This window comes from Rhinolophus hipposideros, assembly GCF_964194185.1.
Source record: "Rhinolophus hipposideros genome assembly, chromosome: 3".
Lineage (NCBI taxonomy): Eukaryota > Metazoa > Chordata > Mammalia > Chiroptera > Rhinolophidae > Rhinolophus > Rhinolophus hipposideros.
The window spans coordinates 33943465-33967909 of NC_138049.1; the positions used below are offsets into that span (position 1 = coordinate 33943465).

General features: G+C 36.6%; 1 protein-coding gene across 1 annotated transcript; it reads right to left on the reverse strand.

Moving 5' to 3' along the window:
- Nucleotides 1-354: 354 nt before the first annotated feature.
- On the reverse strand, nucleotides 355-24097 carry HINT3 (histidine triad nucleotide binding protein 3). Its single transcript, XM_081036094.1, has 7 exons — nucleotides 23724-24097; nucleotides 20601-21170; nucleotides 15025-15677; nucleotides 12016-12133; nucleotides 7465-7534; nucleotides 5357-5483; nucleotides 355-2608 (listed from the first exon to the last, which is right to left on the reverse strand). The coding sequence occupies exons 3-7, from the start codon at nucleotides 15223-15225 to the stop codon at nucleotides 2576-2578; spliced, it is 549 nt and encodes a 182-aa protein (XP_080892220.1). The 5' UTR covers nucleotides 15226-15677; nucleotides 20601-21170; nucleotides 23724-24097; the 3' UTR covers nucleotides 355-2575.
- Nucleotides 24098-24445: the final 348 nt, after the last annotated feature.

Sequence of the window (24445 nt, forward strand, 5' to 3'; positions counted from 1 at the left end):
AATAGGCAGAGCACAGAGGATTTTTACGACAGTGAAAATACTTGGTATGATACTATAATGATAAATATATGTCATTATACATTTGTCCAAACCCATAGAATGTACAACACCAAGAGCGAACCCTAAAATAAACTATGGACTTTGGTAATTAGGATGTATCAATGTAGGTTCATCAATTGTAACAAATGAACTACTCTAGTGGGGAATGTTGATACCAGGGGAGGCCGTGCATGTGTGTGGACTGGGGGTGTATGGGAAATGTCTGCCCCCTCCTCTCAGTTTTGCTGTGAACGTAAAACTACTCTAAAAATATAAAGTCTTTAAAAACAAACAAAAAGTTCAAAAAGGCAAAATCTGAGACTGTATTTTTCCACATTTATTTAGCTTTATTTTCATTAAGCACAGTTTGAAATAGCTCATGATTAATAATTTTACAATTCTTCAATTACAAACAAACAGTATCACAACATACATAAATAATGCTCTCGATACTACTTTAAACATTTTTAAGACAGGTTATGAATTAACTCTGCATTGAGCTAATATTAAAAATAGCTAGAGAGTTACCAAATTCTTAAACTACTGAAAAAGCTGAATTAATTTTAATTTTAGTAACTTGATTACTAATCTGTACAAGTAAAAGAGAACTGCCATTAAATATGTAAAGTCCCAAGGGTTTTCCAACAAAGAAAAACTTATTGTGAAAGAGTATAAATATATATAAATTAAATCAACTAGCTAATCACATTTTTTAAAAGGTCCATAAGGCATTTGAGAATTCCTTAAATACCTTACATGTTATTATCACAACAGTGTCAATTACATCATTGCAAGTTCACATAGTACAACATGGTGCACATATTGAATATTCCCGTTCTGTAGCTGGTCATATTTGAACTGATTTATAAAAACTTGTAAGTGCCAATCTATGTGGGTACTTAGCAAGCTATTTAAAGCAGTGCAGAAAAACCGTAAATCTAATTTTGAAAACCTATACCCCCTACTTTCAAATTCCTTTCTCCACCTCCAGTGAATAAAACAGAATTTGGACATTCATTTCAATAAATTATTTCAAGTAATTAATAGAAGCAGAACACAAGGAAAGTACATCTGGGTCTCAGCCTAGAGAGACAATTTCCACTGTCTACCTGCCTAACATAAGAGTCTTAAATACTCAGTTGTACTACCTGCTCTCAAAAGTGTTTCCCTCTTCACAGCCTCTTCTGTGGACAAAATAGCACTTTTAACACACTAAAATGTAATCACTGGTTTTGTCTGACCCTTGTATTAGCGACTGAAGGCAGACTGTCCTTTTTCACGCTGTGTTTCCTGATCCTGGCAGTGTCTGGTACACATTAAATGCTCAGCAAATGTTTGCTGAATGAATAAATGAATGAACTAAACAATATTGATTCCAGATATTGTAACTAAATATTGTAATTAGCATTTTATTACTTAAAATGTTTAATATCAAGCCAAAAAATCAGAAAGAAAACTAGCCATCTAAGCCTATTTCCAACATCAATACTTTAATCCTCATGTTCACTTTATTCATGTACATAGTACTAATATACACTGGCACAATGTAGGATTAGCTTTCAGTACCTACTCTTCATTCACATTCACTATTGCTAGTATGGATTAGCAACAAAAGACAATTCTTAAAGAAATATGTCTCATAAAATAATATATCAATAATATTAACATTGTGTTATTAAATTCTCTCATCCAAGACCAGCTATCTCTATTTTCAAACTCGGACCTTTTCACAATAAAAGCTAGATCTAATCACTTTTTAATTCTAATTTTCCTTTGGTACAATAAGCCATAAAGCAACATTTCTGCCAATTTTAATACATTAATACACATTTTATGTTTCTTCCCCATTTATTCTGTTACAGGTAAAATTCCATTACAGTGAATTCTCTTGGGTAGCCAGATTGCTTGTTATTGTTAATTCACTGTTAGAAATTATTATATACGTATTATATAGCTTTCAGGATCAATTTATTACAAAGATGCTAGGCTTTAAGAAGTGAAAACACCATCTGAAATCTGAATAAAAAGATACGCAATTCCTTCCACCAACAAGACAAGGGATCACTGTGTAATATGGTACTATTTATTTTGAAATTTTATGTGCAAAATTATGGAACTGTTAAGGAATAGTTAATTTCTCTTTCTCTTTTACAGTATAAAGGCTCCAACAATGTACTTTTTATACCAGTTAATTCTTCATACTAAATCACTATAATGGACGATATACTGAGAAATGAAAGTATTTGAACTCTGTTTAATACAGAGCCCTTCTTGATTGACAGAATTTGTTTTAATGGGATTTTGTTTATAGTTATCTTATACCTTAGACAAGTAACCATTAAAGAAGTAAATGACAAAGTATTCATGTAACTGTATCACAGATCTCAGGAAAAAGACACTCAGAAAAGATTTAAGGCTATCCAATAACAGCCGCTCACAAACCCAACAAACCTTACATTGTAATTTGACTTAAAAGAGACCATCATATTAGTTTATGTTGAGCCAAGATTAAGACAATCTTCCACTGTTGACATTTTCATGTTCTTAGTTTTTCAATCAAATAATCGGCCTGTAATTTTAAAAATATAACTTTTTATTCCAATTATCAGAGCCTGTATGAAATAATTCTACTAGCATCCCCATTATAATAAACAACAGCAGAAGAGCTGAATGCTACATATTCTGTTCCTAAAAATATCTTACAAAAAATTAAATGTAATAGTTTTATAAACTATAGTAAAGGTGTTCTATATTGTATATAGACATATTTTTATCCACATAGCATATTCGTTAAAAAGTCTCAATAAGAAAAGGAAAATAAATACTAAAGTTTTAAAATGTAAACTAGACATGGAGGAACCTTAAATGAATATTACTACGTGAAAAAAGCCAGTATGAAAAGGGTACATACTGTATGATTCCAACTATATGACATTCTGGAAAAGGCAAACTGTGAAGACATTAAAAACATCAGAGGTTACCAGGGATTAAGGGCAGAAGGACAGATGAATAGGCAGAACAGAGGATATTTAGGGCAGTGAAACTATTCTGTATGGTATTTCAATGGTGGACACATGTCATTATACATTTTCCAAACCCACAGAATGTACACCACAAAGAGTGAACCCTAATGTAAACTATGGACTTTGGGTTATAATGATGTGTCAATATAGTTTCATGGATTATAACAAATGTATCACTGTGATGTAGAATGTTAATGGTGGGAAGACTGTGAGTATGTAGAGATAGTGGTATATGGGAACTCTGTACTTTCCATTTGATTTTGCTCTGAACCTAAAACTGCCCTAAAAATAAAGTCTATTAAAAAAATTAAAAGTAAACTAAAGTTTTCTAGTTGTATCATTTCAGATAATTTTCTCAATCATCTTATATATTTGAAACATTATATCAGAGATTTCTAAATAAACTTTAATATCTTTGTCTTGATTTTTTTCCAAATCTCAATAATATTTACTGACAGATATAAGAAGAGTGCAGATTCCCAGTATAAATCGTTAGCAGACCTTATAACTTTCTTTATTCATTTTTTTCCAACTAAAAAATCATGTAAGGAAATACAGTTAAAAACATCCAAAAATGTATTGTTTTGGGTTATTTTTAGATTTTTTATAGCGGTAAAATACACATAATAAAATTTAATATCTTCACCATTTTTTCATGTAAACGGTTCAATAGTATTAAAGACATTTCATACTGTTGTGCAACCGTCACTACCATCCATCTCCAAAACACTTCTCATCTTGCAAAACAGAAAACTCTACATCCATTGAACAAGAACTCCCCATTCCCACCACCCAGCTCTTGGCAACCCCCATTCTACTTTCTGTCTCTATGACTTTGACTACTCTAGGTACCTCATATAAGTGGAATCATATACTGTTTGGCTTATTTCCCTAAGCATAGTGTCCTAAAGTTTCATCCATGTTCTAGCATGGGTCAGAATTCCTTTCCTTTTCTAAAAAAATTATTTTTCAATTACAGTTGACATACAATATTATATTAGTTTCATGTGTACAACACAGAAATTAGACATTTATATACCTTATTAAGTATTCACCCCCAATAAATCTAGTACCCACCTGGCACCATACATAGTTATTACAATATTATTGACTATAATATATATTCCCATACTCCACTTTATGTCCCTGTGACTATTTTATGAAACCATATTTTTAATTTTTTTTATTACAAAAGCATGGATCACATAGATCCAATACAAATAAGAAAAAGAATCCCTTTTTATCCCACTGATGTTTTAAAGAGACCAAACCAACTGTCCTGAAGAATCTCCCACTTTATTTCAAATACACACATACATACGCATTTCTTAAATATATTTTAATTAAATAAAATATCTAGAGAAATTGAAGAAAGGGATAATAGTTTCAAATACGAAGTTTCTAGAAATCAGTTGCTTTTTAATTTCTTATATACTATGTCTATAATAATAATATGCATTAACTAATGGTAATTATTTAATTTGCAATTTTACAATTATTCAGTTATAGCGACTACAAGTCACCTTTTCATCATGTACACATAAAATAGAGGACTGGTAAATTACTAGTCAAGTGCCCTGGAAGGACAGAGTCATTCAATAACTAAGGCTTAACTGTCAGGCCACAGGCCTATAATCAGCTGAATTCTATTCTACTTTTGTCCTAGCAAAGCAAAATTTTGCAATTTTTTAGGCTCAAAGCTTCAACCTCAGATCTGGTAGATAGTGCTACTACTGTAGCACTTTTCTGAGTTTAAACTATCAGAAATTCCATAAACTCAATTTTTACAGTGATGTTGCTGATAGAGGCAGCAGATAACAATTACTGAGTACTCACTATTTGCAAGGTACAGTTTTAAGTGCTTTACATGTAAATTATTTTATCAATCCTTTTATCAACCCTAGAGGTAGGCACTATTACCTATACGCAGGTAATAGATAAAGAACTTGGGCCTTAAAAAGTTTAAGTAACTTGCACATGGTCTCTCAAGTAACTAATGAAGCCAGTGTTTGAATCCAGATTTGTTTCTGAATTCTGAACAATTAATGCCAATTTTCTTCTATATCAGATCTTCTGCTTGTAATGGTGAGACTTAGCCATAGCTTCTCTCTCTACAGATCTGATAAGCTGGAAAATCCCCCATATTAAAAATATTAGTTTGGATATGTGCAACCAATATGTTAAAACGCATGATCAAGCCTGTGAGAGCTATTCCTAAGAAAAGAAAAACTACAACCAAAAGGACAAATATTTTAAATATTTTTGTATGCTGCTAGTATAATAACAACACTTACTGTGATAAACCAATAGGAATTCATTCTATAAACCAATTTTGAAAAAAAGCCAAGCTGATCGACGGGTGCCAGAACATGAAGGTGCAAGTGGGAAATGGAACAGAATGGTGGCATATGGAAGCCCATTCTAAAACAGAAAGGTAAGAGATAATTGACAGATCAGTTCTACAAGTTTAAAGCAATATTTCATGATAAAACACATAAATGTTAAAGAGATCCAAAATAGGCTACCCAAAGTAAACAGATTGCCACTCAAACATCTCTTTTATACACTTTTGAGCATTCACACAGTTCTCATGTGTTAGTTCACAGTAACATAATCTCTTCATCAAGGAAGACCTTAATAGCTCAGTACAATCTTCATGAATTCTGAGTTGGCATTCTGTCTTATCACTTCTGTCCTTATCATATTAAACTTTAATTCATCTAAGATACGCCTCTGCAATCAATCTTTTAAAAAATTACAGGACACTCAAGCACAAGTAAGGTTTCATTATTGCAAGACATAGCCAGTAGATGGCGCGATTTCTCCTTTAATAAAAGCCATCAGTCACTTCCTTACCAAACAATATTTCAACAGTGAAATCAATTATATCATCATTAAAAAAACTTTATCATCACTAAAGCATCGTGTTTAACAATTAAAATAAGTTAGATTACAGAACTGTACACCTGAAATCTATGTAACTTTATTAACATTTGTCACCCCAGTAAACGTTAATTAAAAACAAAGAAAATAAACTCTAATTTAAAAAAGTTAGATAACTAATTGTGACTAATAAAAATTTTTAAAATATGATTTAAGCTCTTAAAAATCAATTTACAGTTTTTAAAGTCCACTTATTTTGAGTGAAGCAAGGCACATGTGTAACAATAATCAAAGCCTAGAAATATTTGCCTGTTCAAACTAGAAGTGAGTCTCATACACACACAAAAAAAAGACAAAGTGAGTGGTAGTGTGGAAGACACAGAAGTGCTATATTGCAGCAATATAAGACTGAAAATGTAAAGTCATATAAGCAACACATATTGAAAACTTTTCACCACAAGTAGAAAAGGAGACTAGATTTTCCCTCTGTGAAACACGAGTCATGTAACATAGAATTCAAGTAAATTAAAAGCTAGAAGCAACTCGAGGGTTTACTCAACCCTTTCATTTTAAAGATGGGGAAGCCAAGATCCTCAAAGTTTAAGAGACTTCCGAAAGTCAAAGTTAGGCAGTGGTAAAGCTAGGATTTAGACTCAGGACTCTTGACTCCTAATCTAATGTCCGTTCTTCCAAGAAGCACTGTTATGACTAGGAAAGAAATGTGCTGCTTTTGGCCAAAGGGTCTCAAATACCATCTACTCCTTGTCATTATCACTCATGGATACTGCTTAACAGTTTTCAGAGGATCTTCACACACAGTCTCATTTGAACCTACACGCAGACAACAGGAATTATCTGAGAGAGGTTAAAAGACTTGTCTTAAGTAACACAGCTGGTACATGCACAGTACACAGCAAATAGCAGGGACAGCATTAGAATTCAGTTGTCTCTGGATTCCAATTCAGAGGTGTTAGAAGTAATCTCTACTATACCTGCCTTGGTACTGCATTGGTCCCACACGGCAAAGTCAGAAGTCTTTTTAAAAGAAAAAACAGTTGCCAAATTGAACATTTTGTGCTTTTGCTCAAACTTAGACAAATGCCAGCGTTCAGTTTAGCAGGCAACCAATTCAAGTTAATTTCATGCTAGAAGTATAATAACATATTTTTAAATCACATAAAATATTTTCTAAAGAAATTCAACATATACACAATTTTATAGGAATGCACATACTGAGGAAAGTGGACTGGTAACTAATTTACCTACTGATTGCTTAAATATTCTTCTCTGTCTAAATTATAAGTGGTGATTCTTAGAAGACGTTGAAACATGGGATGAAGGAGTCTTCTTTATTAAATTTATACTACCAATGAAGTATATGCTCACTTTCAGGAAATTTCACTTAAATCATGAACTCTGCCACCTCTGCTTTCATTTTCCGTAAGAAAATAACGTTTCAGAAAAACCAATTCAGAAAAACCAATTGTGAATATTGGTTTCTATCTGGAAGTATACATACCTCACATTTTTGAAGTCAGTGAAATTATTCCTTTCAAGAATGGTTTTTCCAGCAGCAACCATGTCCTCAACTATAAAACAGAAAAGAAATTACATTACACTCTAGGAGAGACACTAAGTTTACTAAATTGTTACTAATCTCAACTTTTAGATTAACTTTTAAATTGTTACACATTTGATATGATTTTAACACTAGTTAAACTTGTGTTTAGTTATGATTTTAACTAGTTATGATTTTAACTAGTGTTAAAATCATATCAAACATGTAAACATTTAAAGACACATTCAATAGCTCTAAGTTACTGAGAAGTTTGCTTATTGACAACTAAAATGAAAGTTCAGCCTATCACAAAATATCACACATAGGCTGACTTTGAATAGCTGTTGAGGGGTATTATCAAGAGACTATTTAGGATATCCGATCCTACTGAGATCTAATTCTAATCATCAGGAGATTTCTTTGAATTAAAAGATAGACAGGAAAATGCTGCCTGCCTTTGAGCCCCAGATAGGGATATGACAGCCCTTTGTGTCAGCCTAGCCTTGACTAGCTAAATGTTTGTATAATTGTTTTGGCTTCCAAAGTCTATGTGCCTGAGCATTTTCATTGTCTCACTGCTTGATAGCCTTCAGATGGGAATATGCTCCCCATTGGAAACATTTTGGTAACCTGGCATCTTCAAAGCACAATGCCAAACTTTAGACCTCTTTTGTTTCTGCATATTGTAATCAAGTGTTTGAAGGGGGAAAAAGTGACAACGTCTATAGGAGCGTTGTTACAGTGAGGCTTATAACACTGTCGCTAATGTTTACATCTCTAAGCCAGCCTTGAGCCGGGGAGGCTGCCGAACTTCCACCATGAGACCAGTACCATACTGTCAAAAGAAAGCTCAAGGTACTTCAAGCCAGACTGTACCTCGCTTTTTTTCTTTTAAGATACTCCCAAGATCCCCAAAATGTGGGTAAATATAAAAGGTTGTTTTACCTTTTAATTTCTTTAAAAGACATATATGACTGTTTAAAGCAATAATTTTAACAGTATTATGGGATTTTAAAGTATATAGATGAACTATATATATCAATAACAAAGTATTGTAAAGTTTCTCATATTTTACATAAATTGATACAATCTTAACTCTAAATAGGCTGTGATAATTACAGGACATGTGTTTTAATTTCTCCAGAGCAACCACTTTAAAAAATATGAAGGGAAATACCTAAAAAGACAAGAAATAAAGTGGAATACTAAAAAAATAGATTTGCTCAACCACAAGAAGACAGGAAAGAAGAAACAGGGCAACAAAAAACAAATGGGACAAATAGAAAACAAATGGCAAGATGGTAGACCTAAATCCAACTTGTTAACAGTTACATTAAATGTTTATGAACTAAATATTACAATTAAAAAACTGATTTTCACACTACATTAAAAAAAAAAGCAAGACCCAACTAAATTGCCATCTTCAAGTCTTTAAATATAAATATTCAATTTGTTTGAAAGGACAGAAAAAGATACCCAGTGCAAACAATAAGTAATAAGAAAGTTGGAGTAGCTAAATTAATATCATACAAAACAGTCTCAAGAAGTTATTTCTAGAAATACAGAGGGATATTTTAGAGTGATAAAAAGGATCAATTCATTGAGAAGAGATGACAATCATAATTACGTACTCACTTAAAATCAGATCCAACAGCCAAGCAGCCTGAGAGTCAGTCCCTCCCATTGATGCTCCAACAGCAATCAAGGCTCAGCAGGAGGCACACAAGCCACACAACCCACACAAGTGACACCCCTGCAGCATCCACCTCAGGTGAAGAGGGAGACTCCTCCATTGGGCCCCACAGGGCACCTACTACAGAAGCCAATTCTATCAACTCTATCAAGACCTGGAGATGTCGATCTAACTAACATATTCAAACAAACACAGGGAAGCAGCCAAAATGAGGACATAAAGAAACATGTCCCAGATGAAAGAACAGAACAAAACTCCAGAAAAAGCCAGATGATGAACTCAGTGAGAACGTAAAGAGACAGAAACACAAAAATGGAGACAGAAAACAAAAAAAAAGAACTAGTCATAAATGAAGAATACAATAACTGAAATAAAGAATGCATTAGAGGGAATCAACAGTAGATTAGATGATGCAGAGGATCGTATTAGCAATTTGGAAGACAAGATAGCAGAAAACACCCAATCAGAACAGCAAAAAAAAAAAAAAAAAATGAGGATAGGGATCAGATAAAGGCAAGGAAAAAGATATTTCATGCAAACGGAAACAAAAAAAAAGTTTGGGTAGCAACACTTACATCAGACAAAATAGACTTTAAAAGAAAGCCTATAACAAAGAAGGACCCAGCAATTCTACTTCTGGATGTTTATCAGAAAAAAACCAAAACACTAAGGCAAAAAGACATAATGTTCACCGCAGCATTATTTACAATGTCCAGGGTATGGAAGTAACCTAAGTGTCCATTGTTGGACGAACGGCTAAAGAAGAGGTGGTACATATATATATAATGAAATATTATTAAAAAGATTTTGGATGCTGAAAAAAAAATCAGATATAAAATACATGGCGCAAAACTTATTATCTCTTTTCTATTTCATTGATATCTACTCTCCATTATTACCTTCCTTATACTTATTTTGGTATTATTTTGGTCTGATTTGTTTACCTCTTTCTAGCATTTGAAAGTGGAAATTTACATCATTCATTTTAAACCTCCTTTTCTCATATAAGCATTTAAAGCTATAAATTTCCCTCTAGGCATTCACTGCTTTAGCTACATACTACAAATTTTGATATGCTGTATTTTTAAAACCAATCAATCCAAAATATTGACTTCTGTGACATTTTTACTGAGAAGTTACTTAAAAGTGTGTTAATTTAAAAATATTTAGTGCTATTAAAGATTTTACTATTTTTCTAATTTAATTCCACTGTCAGAGAACATATTTTATAAGATTTTGATTATTTGAAATGTATTTAGGTATATTTTATTATCTTGGTGAGCATGTACTCTTAACAAAATGTGTATTCTATAGTTAGGTGGAGGTCTATAAATGTTAATTATAGTCACAGTGCTTGATAGTGTTATTAAGCTCTTCCATATGCTTATTATTTTCCCAACTTTATAGACTGTATAAAATATTAATTGTAAGAACTTTAAAAATTGTATTATGAAAATATTCAAATGTACACAAAATCAGAAAGAACAGTATAATAAAATCCCAAAAACCTACCACGCTGCTTCAACATTAGTAACATTTGGTTTGCAAAAGTTATAAAAACTTTTAATAAGTAGAAAAACTAGAAAAAGGAAAAGAAGCATGAACACATTTCTCCGTCCTTAAGACAAACAGTTTAAAAGGAAATACAAAAGTATATCAGTACTTAAGGCTATGGTGTGGTTTTTGCCAGTTACTAAATATTGCAGGTATTTTGGCCTCCATCTGTTGGAATAAGTGTAAAATGTACTGATAGAACTTAAGATGACTAAGGAACTTTGCAATAGCTAGAAAAAAACAGTATAAAAACTAGTAATACTGTAGTCTAAACACTAATGAACTACATCAAGATTTTTCCATCAAAGAGATTTCTTATTCACCTTCAAAAAATATGGCCCAATTTAACCATCTTGACAGCTACCTTAAAGTATTGACGAAACTAACCTCAGACCCTGGTAACAAAAGCAGCAGATTTGAAGTGAACTTAGATATACTTAGTAAATGAGAGCTGACAAGTCAGAAATCATGAGTAAGAAAATACAAATAATCCTATGAGACAAAATTCAGAATCTTTCCAGAGGCTAAAAGGCCATCACTAAAATCTCATAATTAAACTTTGGTGTTAGTTCATCTACACAGGAAACTACAAGGCAGGTACCAATATGGTCTTACTCTTAGGCAATATGAGCTCATATACTATGTCATAACTTATTTATATATAATTTTTCATAGCACCTTTCATTTTCAGAGTCAAGAAGAGCCACATTTAAAAAATATAAAGAGGTATTATCTTTTAGAGATTTTAAACATGAAACAAATCACGAGAAGGCAGGGTTCTTTGGGAAAGACAATAATGCTGGGGAAAACAGAAGGCTGCAGGAAAAGAGGAAGACAAAATATGAGATGGAGTGACTCCACAAAAGCAGCCACAGGCGTGACTCTACAGGAGCTGAATAGGGCTGTGAGGACAGGACACTGTGGACGTCACTCATTCACAGAGTTGCCAGGAGTCTGAGCCAACTCAACAGCATTTGACAACAACAACATGATACCTGAGATTTGCTTCAAATCCACTGTGGGAGATGGTTAATAGACGAAAAAAGATTGGCCATGAGTTAATAAATGCTGCGGCTGGGTGATGAAAACATGGAGATTATACTATTTCCTTTATTTTTATATACACTTGAAATTTTTTGTAATGAAAGTTTCAAAAAGTCAGAATGCTCCTTTTCCTAATATCTGGCTAGACTTGCTCTTTTAAACGTCACACCATCACTGATGCCAATTCAACATAACCATGAAGAATACTGTCATCAATTTACCCAGTTCTATTTGATCTTTCTTTAGTTCTTTGCAGTTTCCAATATGCTTCTTTGGCACCACAAGATAATGATGAGGTGCTGCTGGTTTGATATCTTTGAAGCAAACTAAGTCTTCATTCTAAAGGGAGAAAACATATCATTTGTTAGTGAATTTTTTAAAAGAATTACCTAATGTTGTTCTGGTATGTCTTAAACATCATAAATCTCAGTCTGATGAAAATGGTACTCACATCACAATTACGCCCTCACTGAGGAATTTTGTGACTATGCATTAAATCCATAAAGACAAACTAGCTTCCTTCATGAGGAAAAAAAGACTTACATAAAGTCAATTTCAGGAAAACAATTAGGAATAAAGTTCATTAAAACTTCATTACCAACAATCCCAGGGTTTATCAGTACTATATATTCACTATATATTCACTATATTCACTATATATTTCTCCATCTCTACCCTAAGGATTTTTCACTTTTAATACATACTTTTAAAGTTTGACTACAGAATCACAGCAAGATTGATAAATTCTTTTTAAATTTAATTTCTTTCCAAAGCAGCATGTACCTCAATTGTAACAAGAACATCATCTAGCATCTACATATCCAGGAGTTACATTTTAAACATTTTTTACAGCAATTATATACAAATCCTCACTTTACCTCTCTCACCTAATTTTATATTTTAGTTAAATAAAGATGGAATGAAGAGTCCGAGCTGGTTCCCTCTGATTCCATGGATCAGTTCAGCAGAGGCCTCCTTTATAGAGACAACCGAAGTACTTACTCTTTCTCCTTGTCAGCTGCTTCCTGTCTCCACTTTCTTCCCCTATTCAACAAAACATTTCATGGCCTATCACTTTGGCCAATCTCTAGCCATAAATTCTTACCTTTGTCCCACTGCACCCACATGGCCAGACCCCAACCAACCCTGAGTGGACAAAACTGCCCACCTTATTTGAAACTAGATTTAGCTGCTGCTGGAAGGATTTTAAAAAACCACACAGCTGAGCAGACATTAAACTGAATGTCCTCAACTGCAACTGACCCTCCTCACTATATAACAAGCCTTCTGGTTCCCTGATCCTCTCCTGGCCTCGAGAGAAGCTTCTTCAAGCTTTTTACTTCTAAATAACCATGTAATTTGCTCTTTCACTTCCTTCGAGCCTTCACTCAAATGCTACCTTTTTAGCGCAGCTTTTCCTGAAGAAAATTTTAAAATTGCACCCCCTTCCTCTTTCATTTTTTACCACCTAATAAAATATGTATTCTATTTAATATTTTGCTTATTGTTTATTCCCTGTGACCTGAATGTAACCTCCAAGAGGACAGGGATTTTTGCACGTTTTGTTCAATGCTGTATCCCACTGCCTCCAACAGTACCTGGCACAGAGAAGGCACTCATTCAAATACTGAGTGATGAACGAGTTTCCTCTTTCCCAGGGACAGAGCTCTTCATCCCTGGGCCATTTTAAAACTCTCTCCATTGCATCTTCCCATCAAGATTTAAACACACCAAAGTCTTGTCTTCACTATTTCAAAAAGCTTTCTCTTAACCCCCCAACTCCTTCTGCAATTACCACTCCCTTTGCCTCCTCCTCAAGACCATCAAATGTCCTTCAAAAGTGGTCTATATTTGCTGTCTTCAATTTTTCATCCCGCAGGTCCTTCTCAGTCAACTACAATCTGCCTTCTGCCTCACCACTGTACTGCGATTGCTCTCTGAGAGGTGAATGAACATCATTTAGGGGACTAAACCAGTTCTGATCTAACCTGGCCTCTCCACCAGCATGCAGGAGGGTCTGCTAACCCAGACGTGATGAGGGAAGGCTGATATTGCTGCTGGTATCTCGCCGACGATTCCTTTCTTCCTGACATACTTCCTTTTTGTAGCTTTCTGAGTTTTCCTTTCATGTGTTGGGCTGTTCCTTCTCCGTCCCTTTTACAGGTCCTCCTCCTCTTCCTCTCCCTTACGACTGTTAGTGTTCTTTGAGGGTCTACGTAGATCCCCTCCTTCACTTCTTACTCTACATATAATTCCTAGGTGATCTCATTAATTCCCCTCTTTTCAATTTCCATCTGTAAGATGACACTTCCTGTAATCTGTGCTAGAGATCCAGATCTCTCCAGACCGCCAGACAATCTAACCATTTACCGGACGTCTCTACTTACCGTGTTTCCCCCAAAATAAGACCCAGCCAGATAATCAGCTCTAAGGCGTCTTTTGGAGCAAACATTAATAGAAGACACGGTCTTATTTTACTGTAAGCCTGGGTCTTATATAATATGATACAATATAATAATATGTAATGTAATGTAATATAATATGATGCTGGGTCCCATTTTACTATAAGACTGGGTCTATAATATAACACCGGGTCTTATATTACTTTTTGTTCCAAAAGACGCACTAGAGCTGATTATCCGGCTAAGTCTTGTTTTCGGGGAAACACGGTAGATACGTTTTAAAATATCTGGACAAAGTCTTAGTGCTCTGAAAACGTGCACACTCCAATTAATAATACTTGTAGGACCTGTACCCTCTAGTGGAAATCGGAGGCTCAGCCCGACACCCCCACACCCGCCCCAGACTATTTTCAATCTAACACACTTTTCACAGTTACTGTTACCCGTTTTGTACTCGTTTTCGCCTCGGTATCAGTATCACAGTATGCAGAATTAAAAATCGGCGTCTAGAAAGGTGGGGGAGGGGACCCCTTTAATAAAAGCAGAGGCTGTAAATGCTATTTTCTGCCAAACGCATCGGCACCTGCAGAGACCGGGGGAAGCATTGGGCTGTATCCCTACATTTCGCCCGCTTAGAACGGGACACAGACCGCTGGGGAAGCCTCGGTCCTACGAGAAGCACGTCCGCCATCAACACCAGGCCCCCCCAGTCCCCCGGCCCCAGCCACACGCGGGAGCCGCCGCCCCCCGCCCCACCCCACGAGGCCTCGCTCCCGGAGCCCCCAGGGCCCGCGTCCCCCCCGGCGCCGGTCTCTCCTCGCCGCCCACCTCACAATACAGGAGTTCCGTGCCCGGCTCCTGCCGCCCAGCGATCCTGCAGAACACGCACTTGCTATTGTAGTCCTCGGGCTCCGGGGACTTGGCGGCGACACCAGCGGCTTCCGACGGAGACATCGTAGGTTCTGCAGTCGCCGCTGCCTCACAGCAGGGATCTGACTTCGTACTGCAATACTCCCGCTCCTCTGCCATCCCACCCGCCCCCTGCGGCCCAGAGCCTCGGCTTCTCCAGAAGGACTGGGCCTGCACACAACCCGCCTCCTGCACCTTCTGGGTTTACCTCGAGGCGTCGCCCCTCGCCTGGCGCTGGGCGGAGCAGAGCTGGGCGCTCGGCGCTGATCCAGGCTGGCGCGCGGGGTAGGGCGACCCGGTGTCGGGCCTCCAAGCCCGCGAACGACCTCAAAGGCGGCGGCCACCAGGGGGAGCACGAGTACGCACGAGGGAGGTACCTGGAGGAGCGGCCGACGGCCGCGGGAGTCGCCCCGCCCCCTGCGTCTCGTTGCTAGTGACGCAGGACGTCCTCCAAGGCGCAGGAGCACGTCCCGCGTCGTGGTGACATCACCAGCGCGTCCTCGCGTCCGGCAAGTGTGACATGTTGGGTATTCTTAACCTCCATGCCCCAAAGCCTGTAAGAGTGTATTACGCTGTCACAAAACAAAACAGAAAAAAACACACACACAAAAAGGTTTTTAAAAATTCGTGGATTTTTAAGAGAATGAATAAAATTGCTAAAGCTTTCTTTTTAAAAACTTGGACCATGTTTGCTCAAAATGTTCAAAACATCTGTTTCCTTTTTTGTTGTTAACAGTACCAACTAGATCAAAATAGGGGCCCGGGTCTCACATTCCTCATACACAGGTAAATGTGGAGTCCTGTGCTTTATAGTCTGATACATCACAGAAATTCACTACCAGTGCCTAATAATGCCTCACCTAGACCGCTGCAATAACCTGTTTGCAGGTTATTGCAAACAACCTAACAAGTTTCCTTCCTTGATTCTCCTGTCACTCAAACCCTTCAGTAACTATCGCACTCCCCTCCCCAACAACAAAAAAAAGTACCAATTCCTTAACTTGGCATTCAAGGTGGATGCTGATTTGACCAACTTTTCGTTTTATAATACTTAGCTTTCGCTGAACACCTAAACTACAGTGTGCCATGCATTTCTCTAATCGTCAAAACAAGCAAATAATCCTGACAACAGAGATAAAGAAACAAACTCAGACTTGCCCAATACCACACGACTAATTCCTGATAGTGACAGAATTCAGGTAAAGATGATCTAACTCCAGAAACCACCAGGCTTTCTGAACACAGACCTCCTTTTTTCAACACTGAAATTTTTCTTAGACTAGCTCATTATACTAATTGTACGCTTGAGTTTTGTTGGTTTAGTCCAATTATGAATTCAGTAATGTTATTGAATGAATTTATATCGTATTAATCAAAAACATATTTAAAAGTAGTTGTACATGTGTATTTGAAACATCTTTAATTCCTTTTCCATTTTGCCAATGGTTTGGGGAACCACAGTAGTAGCCGCTCAGAAGCTCAAGGCAGGGTTCAGAATTGGTAAGTTATTTTGCTCAATGTAAGTATCCTCTATTGCCATGCCGTCTTATGTGCTTTTATCCTCGCTGTTCCCTCTCTTTGAAATATCCTTGTTTCCATCTCTATACATCCAAATTCCACCTTCCAAACCACTCCTTAAATGCCAAATCTTTCATTAAGTTTTATTTAATTAACCAAACAGAAATAAGCACTTCCTCTAGTAAATTCACACAGTTTCATACTTCTCTTGTAGAATTTATCACTTTGTATTACATACTATTTATGTGCATATTTTCCTACTAGAGATTATGTTCCTTGATAAAAAAGGATGTCTTTTTAATCTCCTATAGTGCCTAGTACAACAGTGCTTTGCATATAAGTAGACACTTAACAATTGTCTAATGAACAAAAGAATGATTAGCAATAAAGTTGCTGCATAGGGGTGATCAGTTTGCACACTGTACAAGAGCACCACAAATATGAATGTGCTAATTGACATCATAGACGAATACTAACTTATATAAAAGCACAGGCAGGCCTCCTGGCCAAGTTCTAGAGCAGTGGTGAGCTGACTCCTACAAAAACCCACATTGGCTGCGTATGATCACACACCCACACTTAGAAAACCATTCACCTACATACTGGTATACACACCTGCACAAGTTACACCTGTCCTGACTACATTCCTAGTGAAACCTGTGATTGCTTCTCTCACCTACCTGGCACTTTCAAAGATTTGCTTCCCATTCCCCTGCTGTGAACTTGATATAATTTTCTACTATGGAAATGGGAGGAGAAACACAAAGTATTTGAAAATTATATGGACTGTGTATCTTAGTGTGGGAGAAGGCAAAAGTATGCAGAGACACAGCTGCTAGCAGTGGTGCGCTGGATAGCTTCTCTGGGAAACAGTCATTCAGGTTGTATGACGATAACCTAGCTTTACATTGTACTTGAAAAATGGGGTTCTGTTTTCTAATTTCATAACAGCACCATATGGACTAACAGCAGCCCTGCTTCAGAGCAGGCTCTGGAGTCAGACAACTCTACAACATACCATCTGTAAAGACTTAGGCTAAGTCATTTTTCTTTCTGTGCTGAGGCTTTCTGTTTCTTCATCTATAAAATAAGGATAATAATAATGCTTAATGCAAACATTACTGTGAGAACTAAAGCCTGGAAGCCTGGCACAAAGCTCTCCATAAATGTTAACAATTATTACCAATAGGTAGTGATAGTATGTAAAGCAATATAAGTGATCAGATGGTTCACTTTCATCTAAATATAGAAGCTTTAGTGCTTCTAAGATAGAGACTGAGTTATGCTTTTGTAATGTCATTTACCCAGTTTGATGCTAACTAGAATAAGTTTGAAGCAATGAATGATCTGGTTATTGCTTTAGAAATAATGTTTTCAATTTTAGAGGTCAAGTTTTTTATTTGTTAGTATTTACTATGCAGTCGCTGACTACGAACAACTTATAAACTTGATTAATGGGGAATTTGCCCGTCATTCTCATTTCTTTAGCTATTTTTTTCTTTTTTGGGTTAAAAACATGACAGGAAAAAAACATGAATGTGTTGTATGATCCTTGCATCAGGATATCATCTTATTTGAAAATAATTTAGGAAACGGATGTAAATCACATTACTATTATCAGTAGCAAACATTTGTGAAGAGCCACCTTTGAGTATTATACCATAATTAAAACAAGGCTTCATTTGTCCTTGCTTTTCCCATCACTTACTTATTCATTTCTCTGCTCTCCTTTTCAACCAGACTCCCCCAAAAAATTATCTGTACTCTTCCCAATCCCTCCCCATTCCCTCTCCTCTCACACAGTCTCCTATCAGGCTGTCACTGCCACCATTCCATCCAAAGTATTCTGTTAAGGTGACCAATGACCTCAGTGTCGCCAAATCTAATGGTCACTTCTCAGTGCTCATCTTTTCAGTAACAAATGATCATTCTCTTCCCCTTGATAAACTTTTCTTCTCCTGGTGTCCAGGATACCACACTTTCTTGGCTTTCCTTTTACTTGATTGGCTGCTCCTTCTTAATCTGCTTCCTTTTTTTCTTCCAAACCTCTCTTATCACAAATGAGCTTTCGTCTAAGTTTTCACCTCTCTCCCTCTCTCCCTCTCTCTCTCTGTCTCTCTCTCTCTCTCTCTCTGTCTCTCTCTCTCTCTCAGACACACACACACACACACACACACACACACCACACAAGCTGTGCATATTTGATATATACAACTTGACGAACCTCTTCTCTTTAGTTACACTCACTCTCCTGGAGATCTCACACAGTCTGTGGCTTTAAAATCCATACACAGGCATACCTCGTTCTATTGAATTTCGCTTTATTGTGCTTCACAGATACTGTGTTTTTTACAAATTGAAGGTAAGATCCTCCACTAACAAAGAGATTACAATTCCCTAAAGGCTCAGTTGATGGTTAGCATTTTTTAGCAATAACGTATTTTTAAGTTAAGGTATGTACATTGTATTTTTAGACATAATGCTGTTGTACACTCAGTAGGCTACAATATAGTATAAACATAAGCTTTATATTCACTGGGAAATCAAAATAGTTGTGACTCACTTTATTGCAATATTCACTTTATTGTGGTGGCCTCAAACCAAACCCACAATATCTCCAAGATATGCCTGTATATGCCCATGACTCCCACATTTAAACCTCTCGTATAGACATCTTTCCTGAACTCCAGATTTGAATATCCAACTGCCTACTCAACCACCCCATACATGTTTGTAACAGATGTTAAAAACATGTCTGAAACTGAGCTCCTATGGAGAAAGCTCCTCTTTTTCTTCCCAAACCTGCTACCATCTTAGTTCAGGGAAACTCCATTCTGCCCTCTATTCAACACAAAAAGTTTGAAATCACATTTGATGCTTTTTTTTAACTCTTCATATCTAATTCATCAGGAAATATTTTTTTTTCTTTTTCAAAGACTTCATTATGGACATTTTCAGACGTGGAAACGTAGTCAAAATAGTATAATAAACCCCCAAGCCCACCACCCAGCTTCAGTGGTTATTGGCCAGTTACATCCAATATTATGTCATCTATCCCCTTACTCACCTTCCTTCTCTCTTATTACTTGGAAGCAGATCTCTAAAAGACATGTGCTCTTTTTATTTTATTAACATAATCTTTTTAAATTTTATTATATTTCTTGGGGAGTCACTGGTGAATAACATTATATAGGTTTCAAATGTACAATTTTATAATACATTATCTGTATATTGCATTGTGCTTACCACCCAAAGTCAAATCTCCTTCCGTCACCACATATTTGAGGAATTCTTTAAAGTACATCTGGAATCAATATCAATCTTGACAGAGGCACCATCACCTCTCATATGTATTATTCCATAACCTAACTGGTCTTTCTACTGACAACCTTTCTCCTGCTCCCATTATTGTTTCATCTCAACATGGCAGCCAGAGTGATCCTTTTAAAATGTAAGTCAAATCATGTCCCTCCTCTGCTCAGTATCTTCCAATGGTTCCTTATCCCATTGGAAGTAAAAGGTAAAGTGCTTACCTATGAGGACCCATAAATCTCTACATTATATGCCACCTGCCCACCTTCATACATTCCTACATTAGCTACCACCAATATTTCCATCACTTTCTCTGCTCCAGCACATGGGACTCATTGTTACTTGTGCCTACCAGGCATGGTCCCACCTGTGGGCCTCTACAACGGGCTGTCCCTCTGCCTGGAGCACTGTTTCTACTATTAGTCATGCAGATCACATCCGTCACCTCCGTCAGGTCTTTGCTCAAATGTTCTTCCCCAATGTGGTCAACTCTTACCACCCTGGCCATCTACCTGCTCACTCTCACCTCCAGCACTCCCTTCCCCTTACTTTGTTCTATTATTTCCGGTGCATCCACTATGTTCTAGACATTTAAATTTAAATATTTCATGTTGTATAGTAATCTTATTATATATAACTATTTAAATAATACATGTTTAACTTACTATGATTATTTTTGATTGTCTGTTTCATCCTCTCTGAATGTAATCTTAACAGGAATCTTTATCATTTTTGTCTGGTTTTAGTTCACTGAAGTATCTTCAGTGCCTCTATGTAGAGTGTGAGATATAGATGGTAATCGAGGACAGCTCAAAGTTCTTAGTCCAAAAGCTGGCAGGTTGAAGCTGATTTTCACTAAGATGGGGAACTTCAGAAGAACAGGTTTGGCAGCAGGGAAGACCAGGCATTCAATTCTGGGCGTATTAATTTGAGATGCTTTATCTGTCTGTTTAGATTAAGCTTTTTGCAGTATACAACTCCCAAAATCTTACTGTCTTACAACAAAAGGTTGATTTCTTGCTCACACGTGTCCATTACAGGTTAGCTCTGGCTATGCAGCCTTCTTTTCATGACCCAGACTGAAAGCGCAGGGATGTTTCAGGACAGAGGGAAGAATGAGCACAGTGGAGCCACCTAATGGCTTCTCAGAACTGGCACATGTCACTTCAACTCACATACCATTGATTACATCACTGGTCAATCCTGACATCAGCGAAACAGTCCAAATCCTAGGACTGGAAAAGGCAAAAAAAATATTTTGAGCGTTAACACAATCTACTATAGATGCCTATTTGACATCAAAGTGACAATGTCATTAGTTGTTGGATATACAAACCTAAAATTCAAGTGAGACATCCAGGCTGGAGATACAAAGTTTAGAATCTTTAGCATGTACTATTTACATTCATGAAATTAGAAGAGTTCACCAAAGGAGTAAATATAGATAGAAAAGAGAAAAGTTCCAAGGACTGAGCTTGGGGCACTCTAGCATCTGGAAATCAGAGAAACGGGAAATGATAAAACATGACTAAGAAAAACAGCCATGTGAGAACCAAGAGGAGAACCAGGAGAAAGTCGTGTTCTAGAGGTAAAGCAAAGATTGTTTGAAATAGAAGGAAGGGATCACTTCTCTCAAGGCTGCCGATAGGACGAGAAGAGGAAGACTGGGAATTGAGTGGAGGTCACTGGTAAAGCTGATCAAACATTGTAGTGCTGGGGTTGGAGAAGAAGCCTGATTCTAGTGGGTTTAAGAGAGAATGGCAGTAAATGAATTAAAGGCAATAAGTGTGAACAATCCAGAGTATTCACAGGAAGAAAGAAGGCATGTACACAAATATCAGAGACCATCAGTTACACTGGTACAGATTAGGAGAAGCACAGATGCTGGAATGTCTGAGCACAGAGAATAACTACTGCCAACTCGAAGTAAATACATATCAATCAAGTTTATCTACTCAGGTGCCTGTTCCTTGCGATCTGAGCAAGCTGCACTAACCCACCATCTTTTTCCCAGGAGTTAACTCTACCTTTATCACATTTTAAATTCCCTTTCCTTTGTATCTTTTCTCTAAACTCTTAAACTTGGAGTGCCCTAGGGCTTACTCCCTGTTCTTCTCTCTCTACATTTACTCCCTTGATCTCATCCAGTTTCAAAGCTCTAAATAGTATACGCCCATGGTTCCCACAATTCTGATTCTATTCAGAACTTTCTCCAAATCAAAATCCAATTGTATGCATATTTCCATTCAGATGTCCCACAGATGAAATTGCTAGTCTCCCTACTTAGAAAACTGTGTTATTCAGACTTCTGATCATGGTTAATGGCAACCTAATTTTTCCAGCTCTAAATCCTGTCACTTATCTGCTCAAATTTTTCATTCCCATCAGCAGAATGATTAAGAAAGTTACCCAGTGTCATCCCATTAGTCAGTGACAGAGCTGCGACCCAAACCCTAGCCGACAGAAACCTGTGCTCTTAACCACGGTGCTTTGACACATGCATATATTCAATAAGTTATAAGATGGTATGTCTAGAACAATCCATGTTTGTTAAAGTTCCACACGGATTTATAAGAAAACACCTGAAAGGATATACATACCAAACATATTTGCACTGTGATCTCCGGATGGATAAATTATGGTTTGATGTTTTTCGTTTTCTTTTTTGTTTATCTGTATATTTTGCATCTTCAACAACGAAAATGTATTACATTTAGCACAAGGAAAACATCCTAACAGATTTTATAAATTCAGGATTCCAGGTAAATTTCATTTATTTTAATCATTCTCTGTTTCATAAATAATCTCATTCCATTAATGTTTTAGTTGTTCAACCCTAATGTCAGAAGCTTACAGGGCATTTTCAGGCAGATTCCTTGGTACTCCTGGCAGAGATAAACAATAGAGCTTCTAGGACCATATGTCTGATACAGTGTAGTGTTTCTTTCCACTTTAAAATGAGGATATGGTAAGCGTGTTGGTGGGTTTGTCTTAATGTCAGAAAGTATCATCTTGACAATTGACACCTCGTTTTCACATCCTAAATAGAAATTTCCTGAACATAAATACAAAGACCTTCCCTGACTTATACGTATTTAGGAAATAGGAATAACTTTTTGCTATTTTACCAGTGTCCCAAGAACATTAGATTTTTCTGAAGGGGAAGCATGCCTGCATTTCTCCCTCCTTAAGAAAAACAGTGTAAAAGGAAATACTTAAGGCTAAAGTGGCTGTTGCCTGCTAGTAAATATTGCATGTATATTTGCCTCTACTGTTCGAATGAGTAAACTGTCTGGCGAAAGAAGAGGAGGGAGAAGTCCTTGTGTTTGGAAAGAAGCGAAATTTCCAGTTTTGGATTATTAAACTGCCTACTTAGAGCTCTCTTTGAACAAATATTGGCAAGTGGCCCAGTGACCCAACTTGTGGCTGTTTGAACTTTGCTACAGGACTTTTAGGAAAGTTATGATCCATTGTTCTTAAATGGAAGTTGTTAATCATTTGTAATGAAGCAAATAACAAGAAAAAATGAATCCCTTCTCCTTATAAGAATTTTCCCATTCCTGCTATTTCCCTGACAAACTATCTTGTTTACTTGTTACAGAATATAATGCAACATGTCTACTTTTTTTTTCATATTGCTTTCCTAAGAGCCATGTCTTCAAACAAATCACTGAAAGTAATTCCTACTTTTTATCAGGAACAAGGCTATACTTGGACTTTGCATTTCTAATAAAGAATTCAGCATAAACAAGTTTGATGTGACAAACACCATAGTAGTAATAACTTACCTTTGTCTGGCTTTTACGATATTCAAAGGCACTTTCACATACATAAATTAATTTGATTCTGATGACATCTCAGATAGTGGATATTAATGCCCCTATTGCAGAAATGGAGAAAGTGGGATATAGGAAGATGAATCAGCCTACTCAAGATTATATATGTGGTGGATGACAGTCCATCTTGCAACCCTTTTAGGAGCACCAGAGGCACTTCCTGTTTCCCCCAAATCAACAGAAAACAACTGCTATGTAAATCAGTATATTGCCATCATCTTGAAGTTAATGTCAATTTTCTTGCCAAATTCACATCTGTATTTCTTCATAGTCTCAAGGCCAATAAATCACATCTATATTATTCATTCTTGTTCTTATTAGTTACCCTTGAAGAAAAAAAAAGTTATCTTTACTCATACCCAAATTACACTATGCTTCCTTTCCCCCAATTTTTTTCCACTGCTGACCTCTTTGAAACTCCACTGTAAATAGCAGTTTCACTGTAAGCAACCTAATCTCAACCTCTTCACAGAACCCCATACCTTCACCTTCTTGCCTTAACTGAAACCTGGAATTCCGCCAAAGACGTCACTTCCCTTAAGCTTTGACAAACAAAACTGCTTTTTTCCCCCACCTTCCAACATGTTAAGAGAGATTTGGAAGTGATGTTGGCATTCTCCTAGCATCTAACTGCCAGTTCCAGGTTATTCCATTCCTACCAGTATGCAGCTCCC